Source organism: Centropristis striata, chromosome 22 (assembly GCF_030273125.1).
Source record: "Centropristis striata isolate RG_2023a ecotype Rhode Island chromosome 22, C.striata_1.0, whole genome shotgun sequence".
Lineage (NCBI taxonomy): Eukaryota > Metazoa > Chordata > Actinopteri > Perciformes > Serranidae > Centropristis > Centropristis striata.
The window spans coordinates 3,242,971-3,261,736 of NC_081538.1; the positions used below are offsets into that span (position 1 = coordinate 3,242,971).

The 18,766-nt window shown below is 39.8% G+C and overlaps 1 protein-coding gene and 1 long non-coding RNA gene across 4 annotated transcripts in view; one reads left to right on the top strand and one right to left on the bottom strand.

Moving 5' to 3' along the window:
• The window catches only part of iqsec3a (IQ motif and Sec7 domain ArfGEF 3a), a 145,954-nt gene that overhangs the window by 58,720 nt on the left and 68,468 nt on the right, over nt 1-18,766 (bottom strand). Inside the window, exons 3-4 of one of the 3 annotated variants that reach the window (XM_059325529.1) lie at nt 17,827-18,472; nt 4,678-5,948 (exon numbers count right to left, since the gene is read on the bottom strand). In XM_059325529.1, the coding sequence (XP_059181512.1) occupies nt 4,678-5,948; nt 17,827-18,472 (1,917 nt within the window). Of the gene's footprint in view, nt 1-4,677; nt 5,949-17,826; nt 18,473-18,766 lie in introns of those variants that run through there. The other 2 variants (XM_059325531.1, XM_059325530.1) reach the window with 2 other exon arrangements.
• LOC131960358 (uncharacterized) overlaps nt 1-18,766 on the top strand; it is a 134,171-nt gene that overhangs the window by 13,668 nt on the left and 101,737 nt on the right. The window lies entirely within an intron of this gene.

Here is an 18,766-nt window from a genome sequence, read left to right on the forward strand (position 1 = left end):
AGATGGTGACAGCCAAAATACCCAATTTGATGCTTAAACAAACCAATGATGTCACGGTGACTACATCCACTAAATTCTGACCTAAGCTTGAACTTTCAGTTGCTGAATCAGAACTATCCTTTTAGTGGTGTTTCTGTATTTTGACATTGATGTTAATGTGCATCTCTAACATCTCTAATGCTTCATGCTCTGCAGGAGCTTTTCCAAACAGATAGTTGATATCTGATGTTATCTAATTTCAGATATAATTACATTAAATGTACCTTTATTGCAATCTCTATATAACCCACCTCCCTCCCTGCCAAAAGCTGAATAACTCTCTTTTAGGCCATAATTTATTTCTTTAATTTTTATATTTTGTTCACTTCCCCTGGTGATTATTCCCCCTCCAGTAACTGCTCGTTCCTGCTCCTCTTGTTTTCAGTGTCACGCTCCAGCATTGAGTCAAAGTTAATCGGCTTTATTGTGCACTTTTATTGCGCTGCAGAGCTTGGCAGTGAGCAAAAAAGATAATGTGTGTTTATGAGCTCCAATCTTCTAAATTTGTATGAGATGGCTTAATTGGGGCAATATCTTAACAAAATCTTGTAGTGGTTTCGCACCCAAGGGAACACTGTGTATTTTCCGTCAAAGCAGGCTATTTTGGAAAGCAAGGAGAGCTTCTACAGAAATGGTTGAGGTGGCAGGGACAAAAGAAACTTGGATTGAAATGTTAACAAATTTTTCATTCCAGTTCCCAAGGTGCCGGTTCACACAGCGCTGAAGGAACTTTTAATTACATTCACGACTCGCAGCAGAATGACTAATGAGAATTTTAGGCTTTGTGGATCGTTGCCATTATTTTCTTGGATTCACCTCTCATGTATTCCAACTAATTGTTACCCAGCAACTCCATCAGTGGTTGAGCTCAACTTGTAATATATGTGAGTGAGCCTAGTGCCTTTATTTGAAGGCTGCATGTGGGGTGTTTAGGTCCTTAAGGGCACGCTCAGGGTGAAAAGCTAATAGAGCATATGGTAAATCTCCTCATTTAAAGATTCCTTCCAAGTTTGCTGTTGGCTGCTTTGCACATTGTCAGGAGTCATGTGGTTACAAAGATTTCTAAAAGGAGAGTGTAAATTAAAAACGACTGTTTTGCTGGGGCAAACAACCTAAAATGTTTCTAATCTCCCACATTAGATTTTACTGTGCCTTTAAAACTTGAAATAAATGTTAGAGACTGGTCTCCCCTCAAAAATGACTTAATTATTTAATGCATCATCTTTCTTCGTAACATCACGTTTACATACATTTATTTAGCATTTAAACTGTGTTTTATAACCTACCAGGATGTTTTTTGCTATTAACCTAGAGAGGTGGTTTTGTAGCCTAAATTCAACAAAACTGGAGCCTTTTTATATACAACGTCGAATCATACATGTTTGTATAATGAGCTGTGCAAACAGCTCATAAGGGTCATTTTGACCAACGCCCATATCTGTCGTTATGGCTGGTATTTAGGTTGGAGATCTTGTTGAAAGTTGTCATAAATTGACCATATGAATTATGTAATATGTAAAAAAGAAAATGTGTTTTTAGCACTCTGAATATGTAATTGATTTTTGAAAATTCTGATAAATAGCTAGAGATTATAATTCACCAAGTGTTACAATTTTTCTCCAAAATTGAGCGTGTTTGGCACCCATCTCATGGATTCAGTGTTTCTCTCAACAAATCATCACAACAGATTCAGTCAGTGCTGGCCCCCTGCACTGCCGTCACCATGGCAACACCTTTTCCTCCTATCTCTCGCTGCCATGTAACCACCTTGCACCTGTCTGGAGCGCGTCCTGGGAAGTTCTTATCTGGTTTTGACTTTGTCACTCTTCACTAGGCAGCGGGGGAGAACTGAATTCACAATGACTGAAAAGCTGCAACCAGCAAACATAAACAAGCTTTTCAAGCCAGACGTGTTTTTTCTTCTGCTGACAATTTGTGAAGCCACAGAGGAAAATGCAGTGGGAGTTGGGTCGTCAGATACAAGAGTCACATGTATCTGTATTGGTTCTTGCCACTTAAGTTGAACTTTTGAATGGCATGTCATACCTGACAAAAATGTTTGATAAATCACAGAAAACTTAGAAACTTAGAAACCATAACTTTAAGTATAGCAGGTCTGTCAGAGTTTGTTTTTTTCTACATTTTAAACGAGTGATACTTTGTTCTTTTTTCTCGCTCTACACAGAAACAAATCTGTATGGAGAGGATTAAACAATACGTTTGCCTACTCTAACATAAGCTTTAATTGTTAGCAAGCTAACTAGCTTACTCCGTACATTAGAAACAGAGCATTACTTACGTAGCCAAGGACCACATCAAAAGTTAACTAGTTAGCTAGCTTAGCTAGTCGTGGACATGTTATGTTTATAAAAAAAAGGAGCCCTGTTAACATCTATAGTATGCCCATTCTGTAGCATTCCCCAATATCAAAATAAAAGGTAACTTAGCAACTCTGTTCTGTTGTTTAATTGAATTTGCTGAAGTTACACTCCTGCAACCACAGCCAAAAAGGTTAGCCAAAATAACGTTAGCGCTAACTTTTTCAAAAGCTTCCTAAAAGCCTGTTTTATGAACAATGTCGGAAGCTAAATATACTAACTGTACATAATATGTAGTCGTCAAGTATACGTGTTTAAGAGCCCCTTTCAAGATTTCTGTTTAAAAATGAGTCAAACAACATTAAATGAAACATTAAAAAGTCATCTTTTAAACCGACTCATGGAGTCAATGAACCAATGCTAGCTTAAGTAACCAACTAGTTAAGGCTTTACCGACTCATTGAGCCAATGCTAGCTTAAGTAACCAACTAGTTAAGGCTTTGCCGACTCATTGAGCCAATGCTAGCTTAAGTAACCAACTAGTTAAGGCTTTGCCGACTCATTGAGCCAATGCTAGCTTAAGTAACCAACTAGTTAAGGCTTTGTCGACTCATTGAGCCAATGCTAGCTTAAGTAACCAACCAGTTAAGGCTTTGCCGACTCATTGAACCAATGCTATCTTAAGTAACCAACTAGTTAAGGCTTTGCCGACTCATTGAGCCAATGCTAGCTTGAGTAACCAACTAGTTAAGGCTTTGTCGACTCAATGAACCAATGCTAGCTTAAGTAACCAACTAGTTAAGGCTTTGCCGACTCATTGAACCAATGCTATCTTAAGTAACCAACTAGTTAAGGCTTTGCCGACTCATTGAGCCAATGCTAGCTTGAGTAACCAACTAGTTAAGGCTTTGCTGACTCATTGAGCCAATGCTAGCTTAAGTAACCAACAAGTTAAGGCCTTACATCTAGTTAGTAAAAGTTGATCTGCCAGCAACACTTGACAGATATCAAAAGAGAAGCTCGTATTTGTCTAAAATCAGGTCTTATTTTTTTTTTAACATTACAAATGAAGTGTAAATAGTAAATCTGCACCCTTTGTCATTATAAACTATATATAGCATGTGTGCTGGTTAGACTGAAAAGCTTGACAGGCATAGCAACAGTATCTACTGTGTGTGGGGCTTAGCAAACTGTCATTTCCATCATGTCTGAGAATGTCTGTAACTACTACATTTCCTTCATTTCTTTCCTCTTACAAATCAATCTTCACACAGCTCTCTGTCTCAATAATTCATCCTCTCTCTTTTTGTCGCTGTCTGATTTGTCTTTCTGAAAGAAAGTAGACACCTCAGATCTAGCTTGGGAGTTGGGCATCATTCTGTTTGTTCTTTCAGCACTTTGGGGATCTGTGAGGAAAAATGCTTTTCTTTGCTCTTTTGAGTCCAGAGGGCCCCATCAAACTTCAGGTATACTTGGAGGTGGGGTGGAGGTACAGACAGTTTCATAAATCTCACTGTACTTACATTATTCTATTGTTTACACTAAATCCACAGTCCCCTTTTTAACCTTGTCAAGAATTAGTATACTAAATTTTTATTATTATTATTATGTATTTATTTTATAATTTTCTCTTATATGTGTATCTTCATTTATTTGTTTTTGTTTTTTCTATTTGTTTTGTTTTTGTATTTTTTGACGATAACTTTGGTGTTTTCATTTATTTTGTACTTGCCTAGTCTATGGATGTACTGGATAAACTGACGTGTGCTCTGACAGCTGAAATAATTATGCATCCAAGGAAAATCCAATAAAAATAATTTTTGAAAGGATTATTATACTATTTTTTAATTTATGTCTGCAGAAGCAGATTTTAATTTTAATATTTTAATAAATTTGACACCTTACAAGACACAATCACATTGCTTGAAGCTGATTGACTGGCATGGCTCGTCATTTAGATAGTGTGATGCTGAAATGTCAACTTATCAACAAATGACATGAATTTCCCGGACTGGATTTTATATCTGATTATATGTGTGTATGAATAGATACTTTTGAAACCATGATACTTTCCCTTACTTTTTGGAAAAAAAGGAAGAAGTACAGTTAAGTCAGTAAAAAAAGACCAAAGCTTAAAAAAAATAAAATTAAAAAATGCTTCTGTCATGTCCAAATCTCTTTGAGATCATTCATTCTGGGCTTCATTGCAGTTATTCATTTGCTAATCAGTCAGCAATGATTCACAAGTAATACCACTAAAGGCCCTGCTTTAAAATTTAATCAGAATCATCAGAAGAATCAAAGTGCAGTGGCTACTCACACATTGAAGAGATTGAGGCCGATGCGGTAGAGTCGTTTTCGCATGACGTCAGTGGACAGCGTGGGTGATTTACAGCTGGCGGGGTTCTCACAGTGGTAGCGTGGCAGGCTGAGGATCATAGCCTGCAGGGCCTCCTTGGACGAGGCTTCGGATGTGGAGCGTGCCTCTGTGGACGTGCTGCTGCTGCTCATCTGCTCTGAGCTGTTATCTGCCGTCTCCGAGCTGCACCGCTTGACCTCCAGCGGCTCTACCATGGGCGAGCTCCCGAGCAGTTGTTGAGGGATGTGAGGAAGCTCTGTTGGCGGTGGCACCACCACCACAATCTCCTCTGGGCTTTGAGGAGCAGCCATCTTATCCAGAGGAGTTAGGGGAGGTTGTTCCTCCTCCTCCGCCAGCTCTTCTTCACTCGGAGGAGGAGCGGGGAATTCATCATCCTGCTCCTCGTCTTCTTCGTAGTACTGTGATTGTGGCGGTGGTGGGGGCTCTTGTGGCGGAGGTGGGGGATCTTTGGGTTCGGCTGGGAGCTCTACGGGGGGAGGAGGGGGTTCTTGTGAGAGGCCAGGGGCAACAACAGGGGCTGGAGTAGAGTTTGTTGTTGTGGAAGTAGATGTGACAGTGGTAGGGACTCCTTCTTGTTGGACGCAGCTGCCGAGGGTGACGGTGGACGATTCCATGACTGAAGACGAAACGCGGAAGTTCTGGCTGTCGAACTGCACCGTCACGTCCCGGAACGCCATCATCAGCTTGCTCGCACTTCTCGACAGGTCACTTGGATCCACCGGGCCTTGATGAATGGCCGACTCTCCCACACTACCTCCTTCTCCTCCACCTCCTGCTCCTGCCGCTGCACTGAAGGAGTCAGCACTGAACTGATAGGTGCCGCCTTCTTGCAGCGAGCACATGGTCTTCAGGCTCCAGTTGCTGAGTGCATCATCTATAGACTTTGCCAGTGACTGGACCTGTTCAGTGAATGAGTCTTCCAGGTCGGTCAGGGAGCCACCAACCGTGGCAGGCAGAGATGGTGAGCGCACCAATGGGATGCCTGTCAAGTTGCAGCCTTCTGCCAGGGCCCGTTCAGCAGAGAAACCCTCCGTGTTTTGCACACGGACCTTGCGCAGGGAGATGCGTCGCGGCAGACGACTCTCCAGTAGCGAATTGCGGATCTTCTCGAAGTTCTTGCTGAGCTGGTACTGGCGAAAGGCAGTCTGGATCTTGCAGGCAGCACGGCGAGAGATAAGGTGGCCGCCGTATTTGTGCTCTAACATTTCGATCTAGAAAGAAGAAGAAGAGAGAAGGATAAGGGGGAATAATGAATTGCTGGATTTTTTGTTGTATTTTTTACAACACAGGTTATAGGCTGCTATGTCTGTCAGGACAATCTGCAATTAAGGTTTCACATTGATTAGAAATTGCACAACAACAACAAGATACACTGTTATAGGTAAGACAAAATATTGCCATGGACTTCCACAAACCCCTGTATCACGTACGCTTTGTGAAAAGGTCACTACCCGTGTTTCAACATTTTTCATATTCTCCTGCCTGTCACTGTGGTGCATGGAAGATGAATATGGTATATGAGTTGAATAGCAGAGTGGAAAAACAGGTGGAGTGTGGGTGTGAAATGAATGAGCTGGACATTAAGAGGATAATATTGGTGGGGAAATAAACATAAAATGAAAACCCCAGAAGATAAAAAGGGTTGTAAAGTCCAATTTTGGGAAGCAGCAGGGGAAAAAAAATCCAAATATTAAAGTCTGTATTCGAATAATAATATCCTTGCGTGGTTTAGTTATTCTATTCTGCAAGGTGGCCTTGTAATGTGTGTACTGAAACTACATGGTTGGTCAAAGCCACAGCTCCAAAGAGAGAACACAGTAAAGGCTGACTCATGGCATTTGGACAAACGTTCATTTCCTCAGCAAATAGAACTCATAATCTCTCCGAATTCCATAGAGACGCAACTTTAAATTGTCTGAAACTGAACAAGCCATTAATCTTGCCTGTGAAAAATTGCTCAAATGCTGCGGGAAATAGATAGAGATGTAATATAGCCCTCCTCATCTGGCAGCAGCTCAAACACTAGATGAGACCTCTTTGAGTTTCCCAGAACAATCAGGGTGTGGGTATCTTTGGAAGTGCCCACAAAGCGCTCTTATCTCCTCCAGTCACTCTGAAATCCTTTTCATTCAGACTAAATCAATGAATATAACTCTGTTTCTGTTCTAACTGTATCAAGGGCAAGAGTGTGGAGGGGAGGGGGGATTCAGCTTTGAAAGAATAGCAGTGTCACCTTCTGTCATTTTACAAATGTACACGTTCTAAATATGCGGGGGAAAAAAGTGCACATTAAAAATAGCTTGGCATTATATTGTAGGAAATAGAAATCCTTGCTGCTCCCTCCTTTTGTACAAGGGTGATGTGGTACATGAGGATTAATGTGGCCCAAGTAAAATATCCCTCCTGTAAATTCCAATGCAATTGAGCGAATGGTCACCGTGGCCACGAAGGATCAAAATGTGACTTTCAGCTGCTAATCTCTTTTCGCTTTAGTCCTGGACAAAGTCACCCAACTACCTCCTGATAGGCTGTAATGCCTCGAGGGTTTGCAATTTGTGATAAGTGGTTAGTTCAACAAGATGCAGCCTCTGCCGTTGTCACTGGAGGAACGGAATCACATACAAAGCTCTTTAGAAAAGTGGAATGACACTGAAAATCCATCTTATCTACTCCATTTACATTTCACTGCAGAGCCTCTGCAAGCAAAGTGAGACGTACTGAGAATATTAAGGTGGTTTCTGAATAGGACGTTGGTTTGGAGCTCTACTGTATCTGCTGATGGCTACTTCTCATTTGCCGTCAGCTCTTGCAGACTGGTCGAACTCTGAATATTCATCACTTTTTAATCTGGATTGTTCTGTGACTGCGCTGTGAGCACTCTTGAAATGACAAGGTTAGCCTTATCGCCACAACCGAGCTCCAAAATAGACCTTGTGTAGGTTTTTTTTTTTAAGACAGGCACTGAGGTAATATGATTGACCTCATTACTCAGAAAGGTGTACCTCATCAAAACAAATTCTGCAAAGAGTTCCACTGCAGAGGTGCCCTTGGTAGTGAGAAAGGGCCGTCAGTGTGGCTGCGTTTGATTAAATGTGGCAGTCGAGCTTGTTTGTTTTGCCTTCTGCGTAAGCAGGGTCGGGGATGATGAATAAAGCATTTGGGTCACGTTGCTTTCTTTATCAGAGTGTATCTGATACACTTTGCCATTCAGATTACAGCCACCAGGACGAGCTGGGACATGATGGACAGAGGAAGGAGGGAGGCATGTAGAGGGATACGGCAGTGAGAAAAGCGGACAGGATTTAATGTCAATCTTACAAGGATTCTGTTGGGACTAGACATGTGCCAATATACTGGTTAAATAACCGTGGTGAAACATTCTGATGGTAGAAGTTCTCATACAAAATAACGGCACTACAGGGCATCTTTGCAAACATGTTATTACCATAGATTGTGTAAAGTTAGGAGGTGAACAGCTGCTGTGAAGATAAATGTTGGTGGCTCTGGCATTGCCTGACTCCTACTAACTCACAGCTCATTGAAAAATGACATGGAGCATGGATAGAGTAGAGGTTGGCCGAATGCAACATCTTGCCACCAGCAACCAGTGTAATTTTATTTGGCCCACGAGGCTATACCAAATTATTATATTATTATTGTACTATAAAAGCTGACCTGCCGGTATTATACGGCACATTTACCGCTAATAATCCCACAATGCCCTGCTGTTGTTTTGGCGCGTCAATCAGGACAGGACCCAGAAACGTGCTCCTCTGTGACAGTCGTCATAGCAACCTCAAGCTAGAGCTGTCTCCGAGCTACCCCTTCCCAAAAATGGCGAAAAGAAAGGCAGAATTTATTAACCTGTTGAAAAAGTTTATTTTGATATTTAAATCAGAAGGATGCAAATAGAAAAGAGGCATACGATTTTTATTAAATTTTTATTTAATAAATTAATGACATTGATGTGTTTTTTATTTGAAATTTGATTTTGTTTGTCTGCACTATTTAGTTATATATTGTATGTTTATAAGCGTTGCTGGTTCCATATTTAATGTTAAAGCAAAACATGTTTGGTATATATTAAAAGGTTTATTTGTTCAATGTTGGCCCGCAAGTTTTACATTTTGCCCATTGTGTATTTGAGTTTGACACCCCTGCATAGCTGCATCCACTACACTATTTTCCAGTAGTGTAGTGGATGCAAAGCTACTAGATTAAATTTTACCAACCAACCAAAAAGAGCTTTTGTATCAGCATCTACGGAGTTAAATTGTGGAATAAGTTAAGTGTGGAAGTACAGAAAAGCCAAAACATAAGACAGTTTAAAATCAAATATAAAGACATCATCTTTACAAAGTACAGAAACTTAGAAAAGCCTCTGTAACATGGACATATGTAGACTGTAATTTTGTAATATACATGGTAATTGTATTTATGTTTGTAATATTTATATATATATAGTAATTTATAATATACATGTATAGGTATTCACAATGTAATATAAATTGTTTATAGTATATGTATATATATAATTATTTGTAATATTTGTATGTGACGGTATGTGGGGTAGGACTAGATACGTTTTTTTACTTCTTCCTACCGCCTTTCGAGCTTGCAGAAAGTGTCTGTTTCTTTTCAATTTTTTTGCTTTTTGTTTTGTTTTTTATTTATTCATCTATTAATATTTAAACTTGTTTTTTTATTGCCTGCATGTTCGAAATAAAGACAATCAATCAATCAATCAATCAAAAAATTCTGAGCTTTGGTATCAGAGTTCTGGCCTCTACCAGAAAGTTTTACTCAACACTAAAAGGTCACCCATTCCATCAAAAAACAATGGCCGTCTTGCATATCAGAAACCAACCTTACTTGGCACTATTTTGTTTCTTGAAAAAGCCAGAAAATACAATCACACCCCGGTTGCCTGAAATATGTATTCTGTAATCTGAACCTGCAGGAACTCCGACACCAGAAATCGGCAAGTAAGCTAATAGCTTTGCATCTACTGCACTACTGGCAAGTATTTCATACAACTGAATGTCCAAAATCCCAAACTATCCCTTTGATTATGCACACCTTTAAGCCAAAATATATATTTTAAATGGGTTAGTTGTACAACCCCCCCCCTGTTGGATTGGTGTGCCATCAAATCCAAAGTTTCAGTAATTGAAGACTTGGAATGAGATTCAACAATCAGCTACCTTTCTTCAGAATCACATACTGCACCTGTAATCAGTGGCGGTTCTACACAGGGGCCTCCAGGGGCCACTGCCCCTGTAAAAAAGCACTCGGCCCCTGCTGTGGCCCCTGTGTCAAATTAATAATAAAATGAACAATTCATAACGATGAACGACGGAACAATTCTTACCTATTTCTTGTTCAAACAATATCTCATTGTACACAAAATGAACCCAGAATGTGTACCCAAAATAGTTTAATTGTGCAATAAAAGCTTGTGTGTATATATATATAAGATCATTCTCACTGTACTGCACTTTCAAAATAAAAAAATTGTGCACAAAAATGAGAAATGTCATTGTCGTACAAAAATAATTGTTATAGTTGGTAAGTCTCATTGTTTTAATCAATGTATTTGCATCTTCCAAATCTATTTAAGATTACTTGAGATTTTTAAATAAGCTAAAATAAATATTTTGAATGTTTAAATATCATCTTTGCCGTTTTTTAATGTGCTCCTCTGATTAAACACTGGCCCCTGTTTGGCCCCCACAGTAAAATTAATCTAGAACCGCCCCTGCCTGTAATAGTGACTGATATTCATGGCTACAATAATCGCGGCATTAAAATGTGATTTTTGCACATCAGTAGTTGGGACTATACGGAGAACTACATGTAGAGAAAAGACAGGATAAATACACGGCAGAGAAGATGTATGATCGGAGCACTGACAAAACAAGAAAATAAGTGGCTCGGGGTATTGAGGGGAAGGTAAGATATAGAAAGAGGTGGCGAGACAGATGACCGCGCCAAGAGTGGCACTAGTGAAAATCCCCCCCATTAGCCGACTGTCAGTTCTACCTCTGATCACTTCACTAAGCGCTGATGGAGAGAGATTATTCCGGAGATGCAGTGGTTTGAGAGAACGGGGATGGCACTGCTCTGTTCCACCAGGGGCTCTAAATCGATTTTGACAGGCAGATCAGCACCATGCTGACCTCATGTTCCCCTTTGAACGACGGGGAAAAAAGGTGGAAAACAAACCAGTGCAGAGTGGTACGACACTGCAAGATAGCACTGAGAGAAAAGGTGTCATTCTTATACAAAGGATGGATGGAGGTGACAAAAATATTTAAGATCAAGGACATAGAAAGGAGCAAAGATCTTTAATACCTCTAAAGTAATATAGGTTTTAGAAAATAGGAGCATAGGAATATAAATATGGGCTGTAATGTGGGTTGGAGGAGCAAAGGCAGATTTTTGGGCATCAGATAGTGATGGTGGCTGTCTTGGCTAGAAATATTGGACTTTCTCTGAAATATTAATACCCACAGGCTCTGGAAAGGGAATGTGTTTTAGTCTGAAAATGTTTGTGCTTTAAATGGAAATGTGTCTGAAAACAAAAGGTCAACACAACACATAGTACAACACACAGTGTGTGTTTTTATAGTACATAGACAGATTTGGCTATTAAGAGTCATGTGGCATGATTATTGTCCCTCTTCTTGTTTTGGAGCATTATGAAAGATTATAAACTCTCCTAAAAATGATCTGGCATAGCATGTCTGCTGTAAAAACCTTCCTTTTTAGCAACGTTGAAACAGAACAACAAACACATTTTCTCACACATCTGTGACATTAACTCAAATTATCAAGAGAACCCCATTAACGCACGAAATTTGTTTTGTTTTTTTGTTTTTTTTTGGCAGCATTAAGTTTGACCCCATTCAGTAAATGTAGGACAGTTTACTACCAATGGAGAGGAATTTCTCAACATTTTTGAAAATATTATTTTTTGCTTTTTACACCAAGAGTTAGATGAGAAGATTGATACTACTGTCATTTATTTATTTAGCATTTAGCATTTTGTTAATTGCCCATTTAAATGATATATACAAACATAAGTATAAAGAAAAAAAGGAGGGAAAGGAGCCTTCACTTTTCCAAACCATAGCTCCCACCACTTTCACAAATATTACAGGCAACACTTAAGCTAAGCTAACCATCTCCTGGCTGTCGCTTCATATTTAGCTTAGTGGTATTGATTTTTATCCTACTTTTGGCAAGACAGCTAATAAGCATTGTTTCAAAATGTCCTTTAAAAGACAAATCAATACCACAGGAACATGACAGTGTTTCTGTTCTGTTGAAATTATACACTGTACGCCCTCAGCTGCATTAGCCATTTAAAAACTCACTCTGACATGTATTTGCATGACAGCAACAATTTTAGATAAGCTACAACTACCAAAAATTCCCAAGTCTCTTAAATGTGCAGGAAAAGAGAGATGTGCATAAGTGAAACAGCAGATTATCAGATCCTGCAGAAATAAGGGGCAAATGCAAAGCCACAATTATTAGCCCTCATGCTCATGCACACTGTCTTACAGCACAGAAACATCTGCATGATTAATGAGATGATTATATAACACCAAAACTGGGACACAAGTAATGCTGACTGTATTACAAAATGAGGATGACAATAAAAGACTTGATGTCATCAGAGGATGGTGGTTAAGCTGAGGCATCCTTGACCAAAGTCAGTTGCTGAAACACGTCAGCAGCTCTGATGCAGAAAAAAGCAGCGAATGGAAAACAAAGATTACTTTGACCCTCTCTGACAAAAAAACAAAAACCAGAGTCTCATTAGTAGCAACCTATTGAACAATGTCATCACATTTTTGCATCAGCAGATTTTAAAACAAGCTACTAAACACACTGAACTGGCCCTGGTTTGATATTTCTTGCATGTCACTTGCATATTTAAGTGTAATTATGTGTATAAGCCATTAAATGTAACTTTCCACTGTTAAATGTTTCACTTTATGGAGATAAATGCCTTTTGTCATTTGTCATGGACACCTCAATTACTCAAGCGGAGATTAGCAGCAATTAAGGAGCAGCAGCAGTCGTTAAAAGTCAGCTCTCATCACCTATCACTTTATCAACTCGTAAAACAAAAGCCTTTGCAGTCAGCAAAGACTGAACCTGCTTTACTTACTTTCCCAACATCTCTCTGTTTGATGGACAACTTATAAGTAAATTTGCTAGTGCTATACAAACCAAGGCTTTGGCTGCGAAAGCTTAAATAGACTCCGAGCAAATAAAATGCACATAGCAAATGAGTCAGAGAAACACTTAAAAAAAAAAAGGAATTTCAGAGGAATTGAGTGTATCTATTGTAAGATCATGTTTAGTTTTGTCACTTTAACTATCTAGTTCAGTAGTTCTCAACCTTTTTGAGTCGCGACCCCCAATTTAACATGCATGTTGTCCGTGACCCCCACTCACTGAACACAATCTCACACGCACAGTTCAGATCACCCAAAAAATAAACAAAATGACCAAAAAAAGGAAACAAAATGACCAAAAAAGACACAAATTGACCACAAAATGATAAAAAAAGACACAAAATAACCAAAAAAGACACAAATTGACCACAAAATGATAAAAAAAAAGACACAAAATGACCTAAATAGACCCAAAATGACCAAAAAAAAGACACAAAATGACCAAAAAAAGACATTAAGTGACCAAAAAGACTAAAACACTTTAACACAGTGGAGACAGAGCTGACTTCCAAAATGATTTGGCGACCCCCAGAAATCATCTCGCGACCCCAATTGGGGTCCCGACCCCAAGGTTGAGAATAGCTGATCTAGTTGATGTTAAGAGTAACAAGTATTGAACTGTGGTAGTGTGTTTATGGAGTGCTAATTTTGCCGTGTTTGACCTTTGCAGAGTATTAACAAGCTCCCTCTCACTTTTCTTCCTTATCTTTTCCTTCTGATGCTACAAGCTGTAGTCTAGTTAGTCAGATTACTGGTGGAATTAATAGCTAGCACGTTTATTGTTTTATAAATTTGGGTGAATTTGACCACTGGACCATTGTTTATTTTCCCAACTCAGCCAATGTACCCACTGTACGTTAGTTAGCTAACTAGCTAGCTAGCCACAGATGCATTGACCACATTATACAGCATACATAGCAAGCAACTTGTTACTTGGAAACTCAGCGAGCTAACTCTGATTCGGCTAACAAGCAGCTAACTTTTGCGAATGTAAGGGGCCTTTTCTCAGCCTTGTTTCTATGTAGTTGAACGATCGCTTAGTCTGCTTAGTTCTGTAATTCACCTAAAGTCTCTCTTCTTTTTACTCGTCTCTGCATGTTTATGAAGCACATTCATACAGGGTATGCACATTTTTTTTGCTCAAGTTATTGTTTTCAATTCAAACCAAATTCACATGAAATATGGACTGGGATTTTTGTCTGAACTTTGATATATTTAGCAGTTTTAGTACACAATTGTTGCACTTCTAGATCAGAAAACATACAGATATAGCCAACTATCAAATTGTCCTTTTTATAAAATTCATCGATATGATGATATAAGGAGGAGTGACATCTCAAATCAGAGATTAAACAAACTCTTGAATGTTCACTTACAGAGACAAAGAATGATATTAATATGAATTGCACCTTTTGTTCTAGCTCCCCAGAGACTGTTCATTCAATTGTGCTGCGCTTTTGTGGGACTATTTTTGAATAACTTCCTGATTAACATTTAATACAATTTTGGACACTTATATATTATATAATAATAGGTCATATTTGAATAGTAACTACCCCAGCTATTTTCTTTTCTTTTGTAAACAATGAAATATGTGCTTTATTCCTGGTTATTGTATCGGGCAAGGATGTACACTTGTACACTTACTTAAAAAAAAAAGGAGGAAGAAGAAAATTTACAAATGCAAATTATTGTAATGTGCAAAACTGCCCATGGCATAAAAATAACTTGAGGCATAATTAAAAGACTCTAAATTTAAACCAGTTTGAAAAACAAAACAAAAGGTTGAACTCGAGGTTCAGCGCTCAGGAGTTTACGCTCAAATACTTCGTCATGAGATTCCTCCCCTGCAATCAAGGTATTGCCCTGCAGATCCAATTACCCTGACATTGATCTGCAGATGCATCAACCCCCTGCACCCCCAGCCATACAGACAGGAGATCAATCTAGCTGATCGCGTATCTCCAGCATTGTTGACAGGGAGATAGAGGGAGACTTTGAGATGTGAGATTAAAAGAGTGAGAATGGAGGTGAGAGGAAAGTACGAGTTCAGAGCTGAGGTTAAAAGAACCTTTAGTATTGTACAGGGAAGTGATGCGTGAGAGAATAAAGTAAAAACTGGGTAGAAATACAGCTGAATAAAGCTTGCATCTCACTGAAGTACATCCAGTGGCTTGGAAGATGGATTCTAGTAAACATCCTCCATAATGCTCCACTAGCTCATCTTGTAATTTTGTATGTTATCTTCTCTCCAACTGAGTTTAAACAAATATTGACGCAGACAAACACAATCCAAATGGCACTGGCAGTGTCACCTGTGAATGGATTTATCTTCACAGTCTGTGGATGGTGCCCTGAGGCTGAGAAACACTTAACACCAGGGCTACTATGTTTACCTATTGATCTGGATTGTTGATGAAGTGTGGCTGGTGGTGCCACACCACCATTACAGTGACAGTAATGGAAGTCAAGACTTCAGGGAGGGAGGTCAGAAACATTTGTGGCTCATTAGGAAACCAATTAATAAACATGAACACTGTAAAATTGTCCGAAAAACATGCAAGATGTGCAATTGTTATGTCTAGGGCTGTAATTAAGGAATATTTCCATTAGTCTGGCAATAACTGTTTATTCAATTAATTGTCAGAAAATAGGGTAAAATTACCAACGCAAATGTCCACAGCTGTTTAAACATCATGGTTTGTCCAACCGACTAGAGTTTATCAGCCTATCTTAGACCATCATTATCTATCACTATGGGCATGTATTCTGTCTGATATGTTTTTTTTTTTTTTTACAGAATATATGATGCAAATAACAACACTTGGGGGTGACTAAGAAATGAGGTTGGCTACTCATTTTTTATTCTATTATTTAAATGGTCAGCAATTCACTGCTACAGAACATACAGTACTGATGTTTATTTCGCTATTTATTTTAGTTTTATTTAGTCTTTATTTTCTCAGTTTTCATTTCTAGAATTGGTTGAAATTGTGATACAGTGTATGTGTAATATATATAATGTTAAATATTCTTTCCTAGAGTTATTTATTTAAGAAGCAGCCTTCTGAGTACCTTTACATAGTCATAGTGCAAAATCTGCCAACAGCAATTTCAGTAATGAGCAAATTTTTCCCCTTTAAAATTGGCATCTATCTCTAACTTTCATATCTGTCGTGCTCTACTACCAACAACCTGTAATCTTAAGGTAATTATTTTGAATGTTATAAAAACAGAGAAATTATCCAATCCGTCCAGTCGAGAATGAAATGCAAAACCTTTGCATTTCTGACTGAAAAAATTTAAGAAAAGTCATAAAAATTTAAGCAGCGGAGGCTCCTACATTTCCCATAATGCAACAAAACAGCATTCCATTAGATGCTTTCTCTATCCTAACTGCCAACATCCTTTCAAAGCCCACACCTCCAGTTTTAAATGCAAATAGTCTGCTAAAAATGTCAGGTCTAAAGCCCAAACATAGCCCTGATGACATCATTATGGCAAAACTACAGATATTTCTTCTAACTCTGTAAATCTCCCTTTCATAGACACAGAAGACATTACACAAATGTTTTCTCAGGCTGTGTAGTAGTGGATGACACAGGAGTGGGTTTTTACTCCTGTCCTGAAACAAAATTCAAAAATCCTGTATCGCAAAAAACATAAAAAACACAAAAAACACATCGGCCAGAGGTCCCACATTGGCCATGGGGAAGCTGCTTGGTCCCTGTTACTAACAGGAGTCTGTTTCTTTATATTTTCCCATCCCAGTCCTGTGAAAAATACTAAAATTGACTCCCAAAGGAATTCAATGGCCCACGGAAAATGTCAGCCTCTACTGTGTGGTCCTCTTTGTGGCGAGTTAACTGAATCTCTACTGCAAAATCGATAAACTAGTAATCAATTTATAAGAGTGAGCTGTAATGAAGTTGAAGAAAACTGATCAGGAGCACACAGGGAGCCCCACAAGTTAGTCCCAAACTCTGCTGCCTTACCTGGTTGAAGATCCATGGACTGAAGAATGTTGGTTAGATGGATGATAATGGAAACGGATGGCGAATGTTTGATGGTTCTTGAAATGGAGATGATTATGTAATGATTTCCAAGCCCCCTGATGAACGGCATGATAAGAACACAAACATGAGAACATGGAAATGCATGTTTAAACACAGTCACAGTTCATAGACACATCGGTTTCAGACAAAATCGGTTTCACTGGCTGTAATAAGATGAGAACAGATAACAGTCGCATGCTTTTGTTCTCCATGGAAATGGGAGCTTTTCATCATCCAGAGGATCTCATAAAGCAGCAGAGGAAAGACAAATTAAAAGGCTTTTCATTCATGCAGATACAAACGCAACTTGTTTGCACATTGTCTTTATTTTACCCTGATGTGTGCATGTGTATGTATGCATTGTTTGCAAGATAATACAGTGTATAAAACCCTATAAAAGATTTCAGTAAATGACAACACAGCAGGGACAAATTATGTAGTACTTTCAGGAAACACACATTTACAATCCGAATTTGGTGACAGACGAAACCGTGTGAAGATGTTGATGGAATGACATGGCAATGATGGTTTATGATAATGAAGAAAAGGAAGCTCATTATTAGTTGATCCACTTTGGAAAAGTCTAGGAGTGCCAATCAGGGATCAATACGACAAAAAACAAAAACCTCATCAAACACCAGCTTCTCCCCCAAACCAGAAGTCCTCCTCCGCAGACAGAAACATTACAAACATGTCAGACCACAAGACGCACAAAACACACAAGCCAAGTTACTGTACCTGCTCACCCAACAACACACCACCCATCCCCAACACAACCCTACCTGCTTATTTTTGAGGTCAAGCGAGAGCTCATAGTCGGAAGTGGCGGAGTGCGAGCCGGCCCCGTTGCGCTGCACCCTCAAGGGCGAGGCCGTGTGGTGCAGGCTGGCTCTCCTCCCTGCCCCACCTCCTTTTGCTCCTCCCCCTTCCTCCTCCTCTTCTTCTTCCTGTGCAGCCTCGACGTCACGCCGCTCGGCCTGTGCCGCCTCCTCCTCTCCGTCTTGCTTTCTCTTTGCCTCCACAACTTCTTCCAACGTTTCCTTCTCTTGCTCCACCACAATCTGCTCCTCTCTGCAAGGTGACGGGGCTTCTGGGACGTCCTGTGCCGCCGCCTCCTCGCTCGGAGCCTCGACTTGTTGGGGCTGAGGCTTTGGCTGAGGCTCAGGCTGAGGTTCGGGCTCCGGCGCAGACACAGGCTCGGGTTTGGGTTCAGGTTCTGGCTGAGGTTTGGTTTCGGGTTGGGGCTGAGTCTGAGTCTGTGGTTGGGGCTCCGGCTGGGGCTCTGGCTGTGATGGTTGAGTCTGTGGCTCTTGCTGCTGTTGCTCGGGCTGTGGTTGTGGTTGTGGTTGTGACTCGACCTCACTCTGCAGCTCCCCCTCTCCTCCCTTCCCTTCCTTCCCAATAGACGAGTCTGGAGAAAGGTCATCGCTGCAGAAAGGAGGAGAAAACGCAGAGTGAGGTTGCTGCTGCATCCGTGGTGAGCTCTGACCTCTTCTCCAGGCTGCCTGGGTTAGTGGTATGAAGTTGACCCTTTTTTTTTTTTTTTTAAGCATGATCTCTCTCACTCTGCTACCAACTGTGTGCAGGGCCAGTTCATCTGTCTACCTGCTCTGTTCTGTCTGCTTCTCTTGTCTGTCTAGACACTGACAGACAATGAAACAAGGTAAAAATGTACAGCACAGAACAGCTGACAAAACCACAGTGTACAAGAGTGACAAAAAA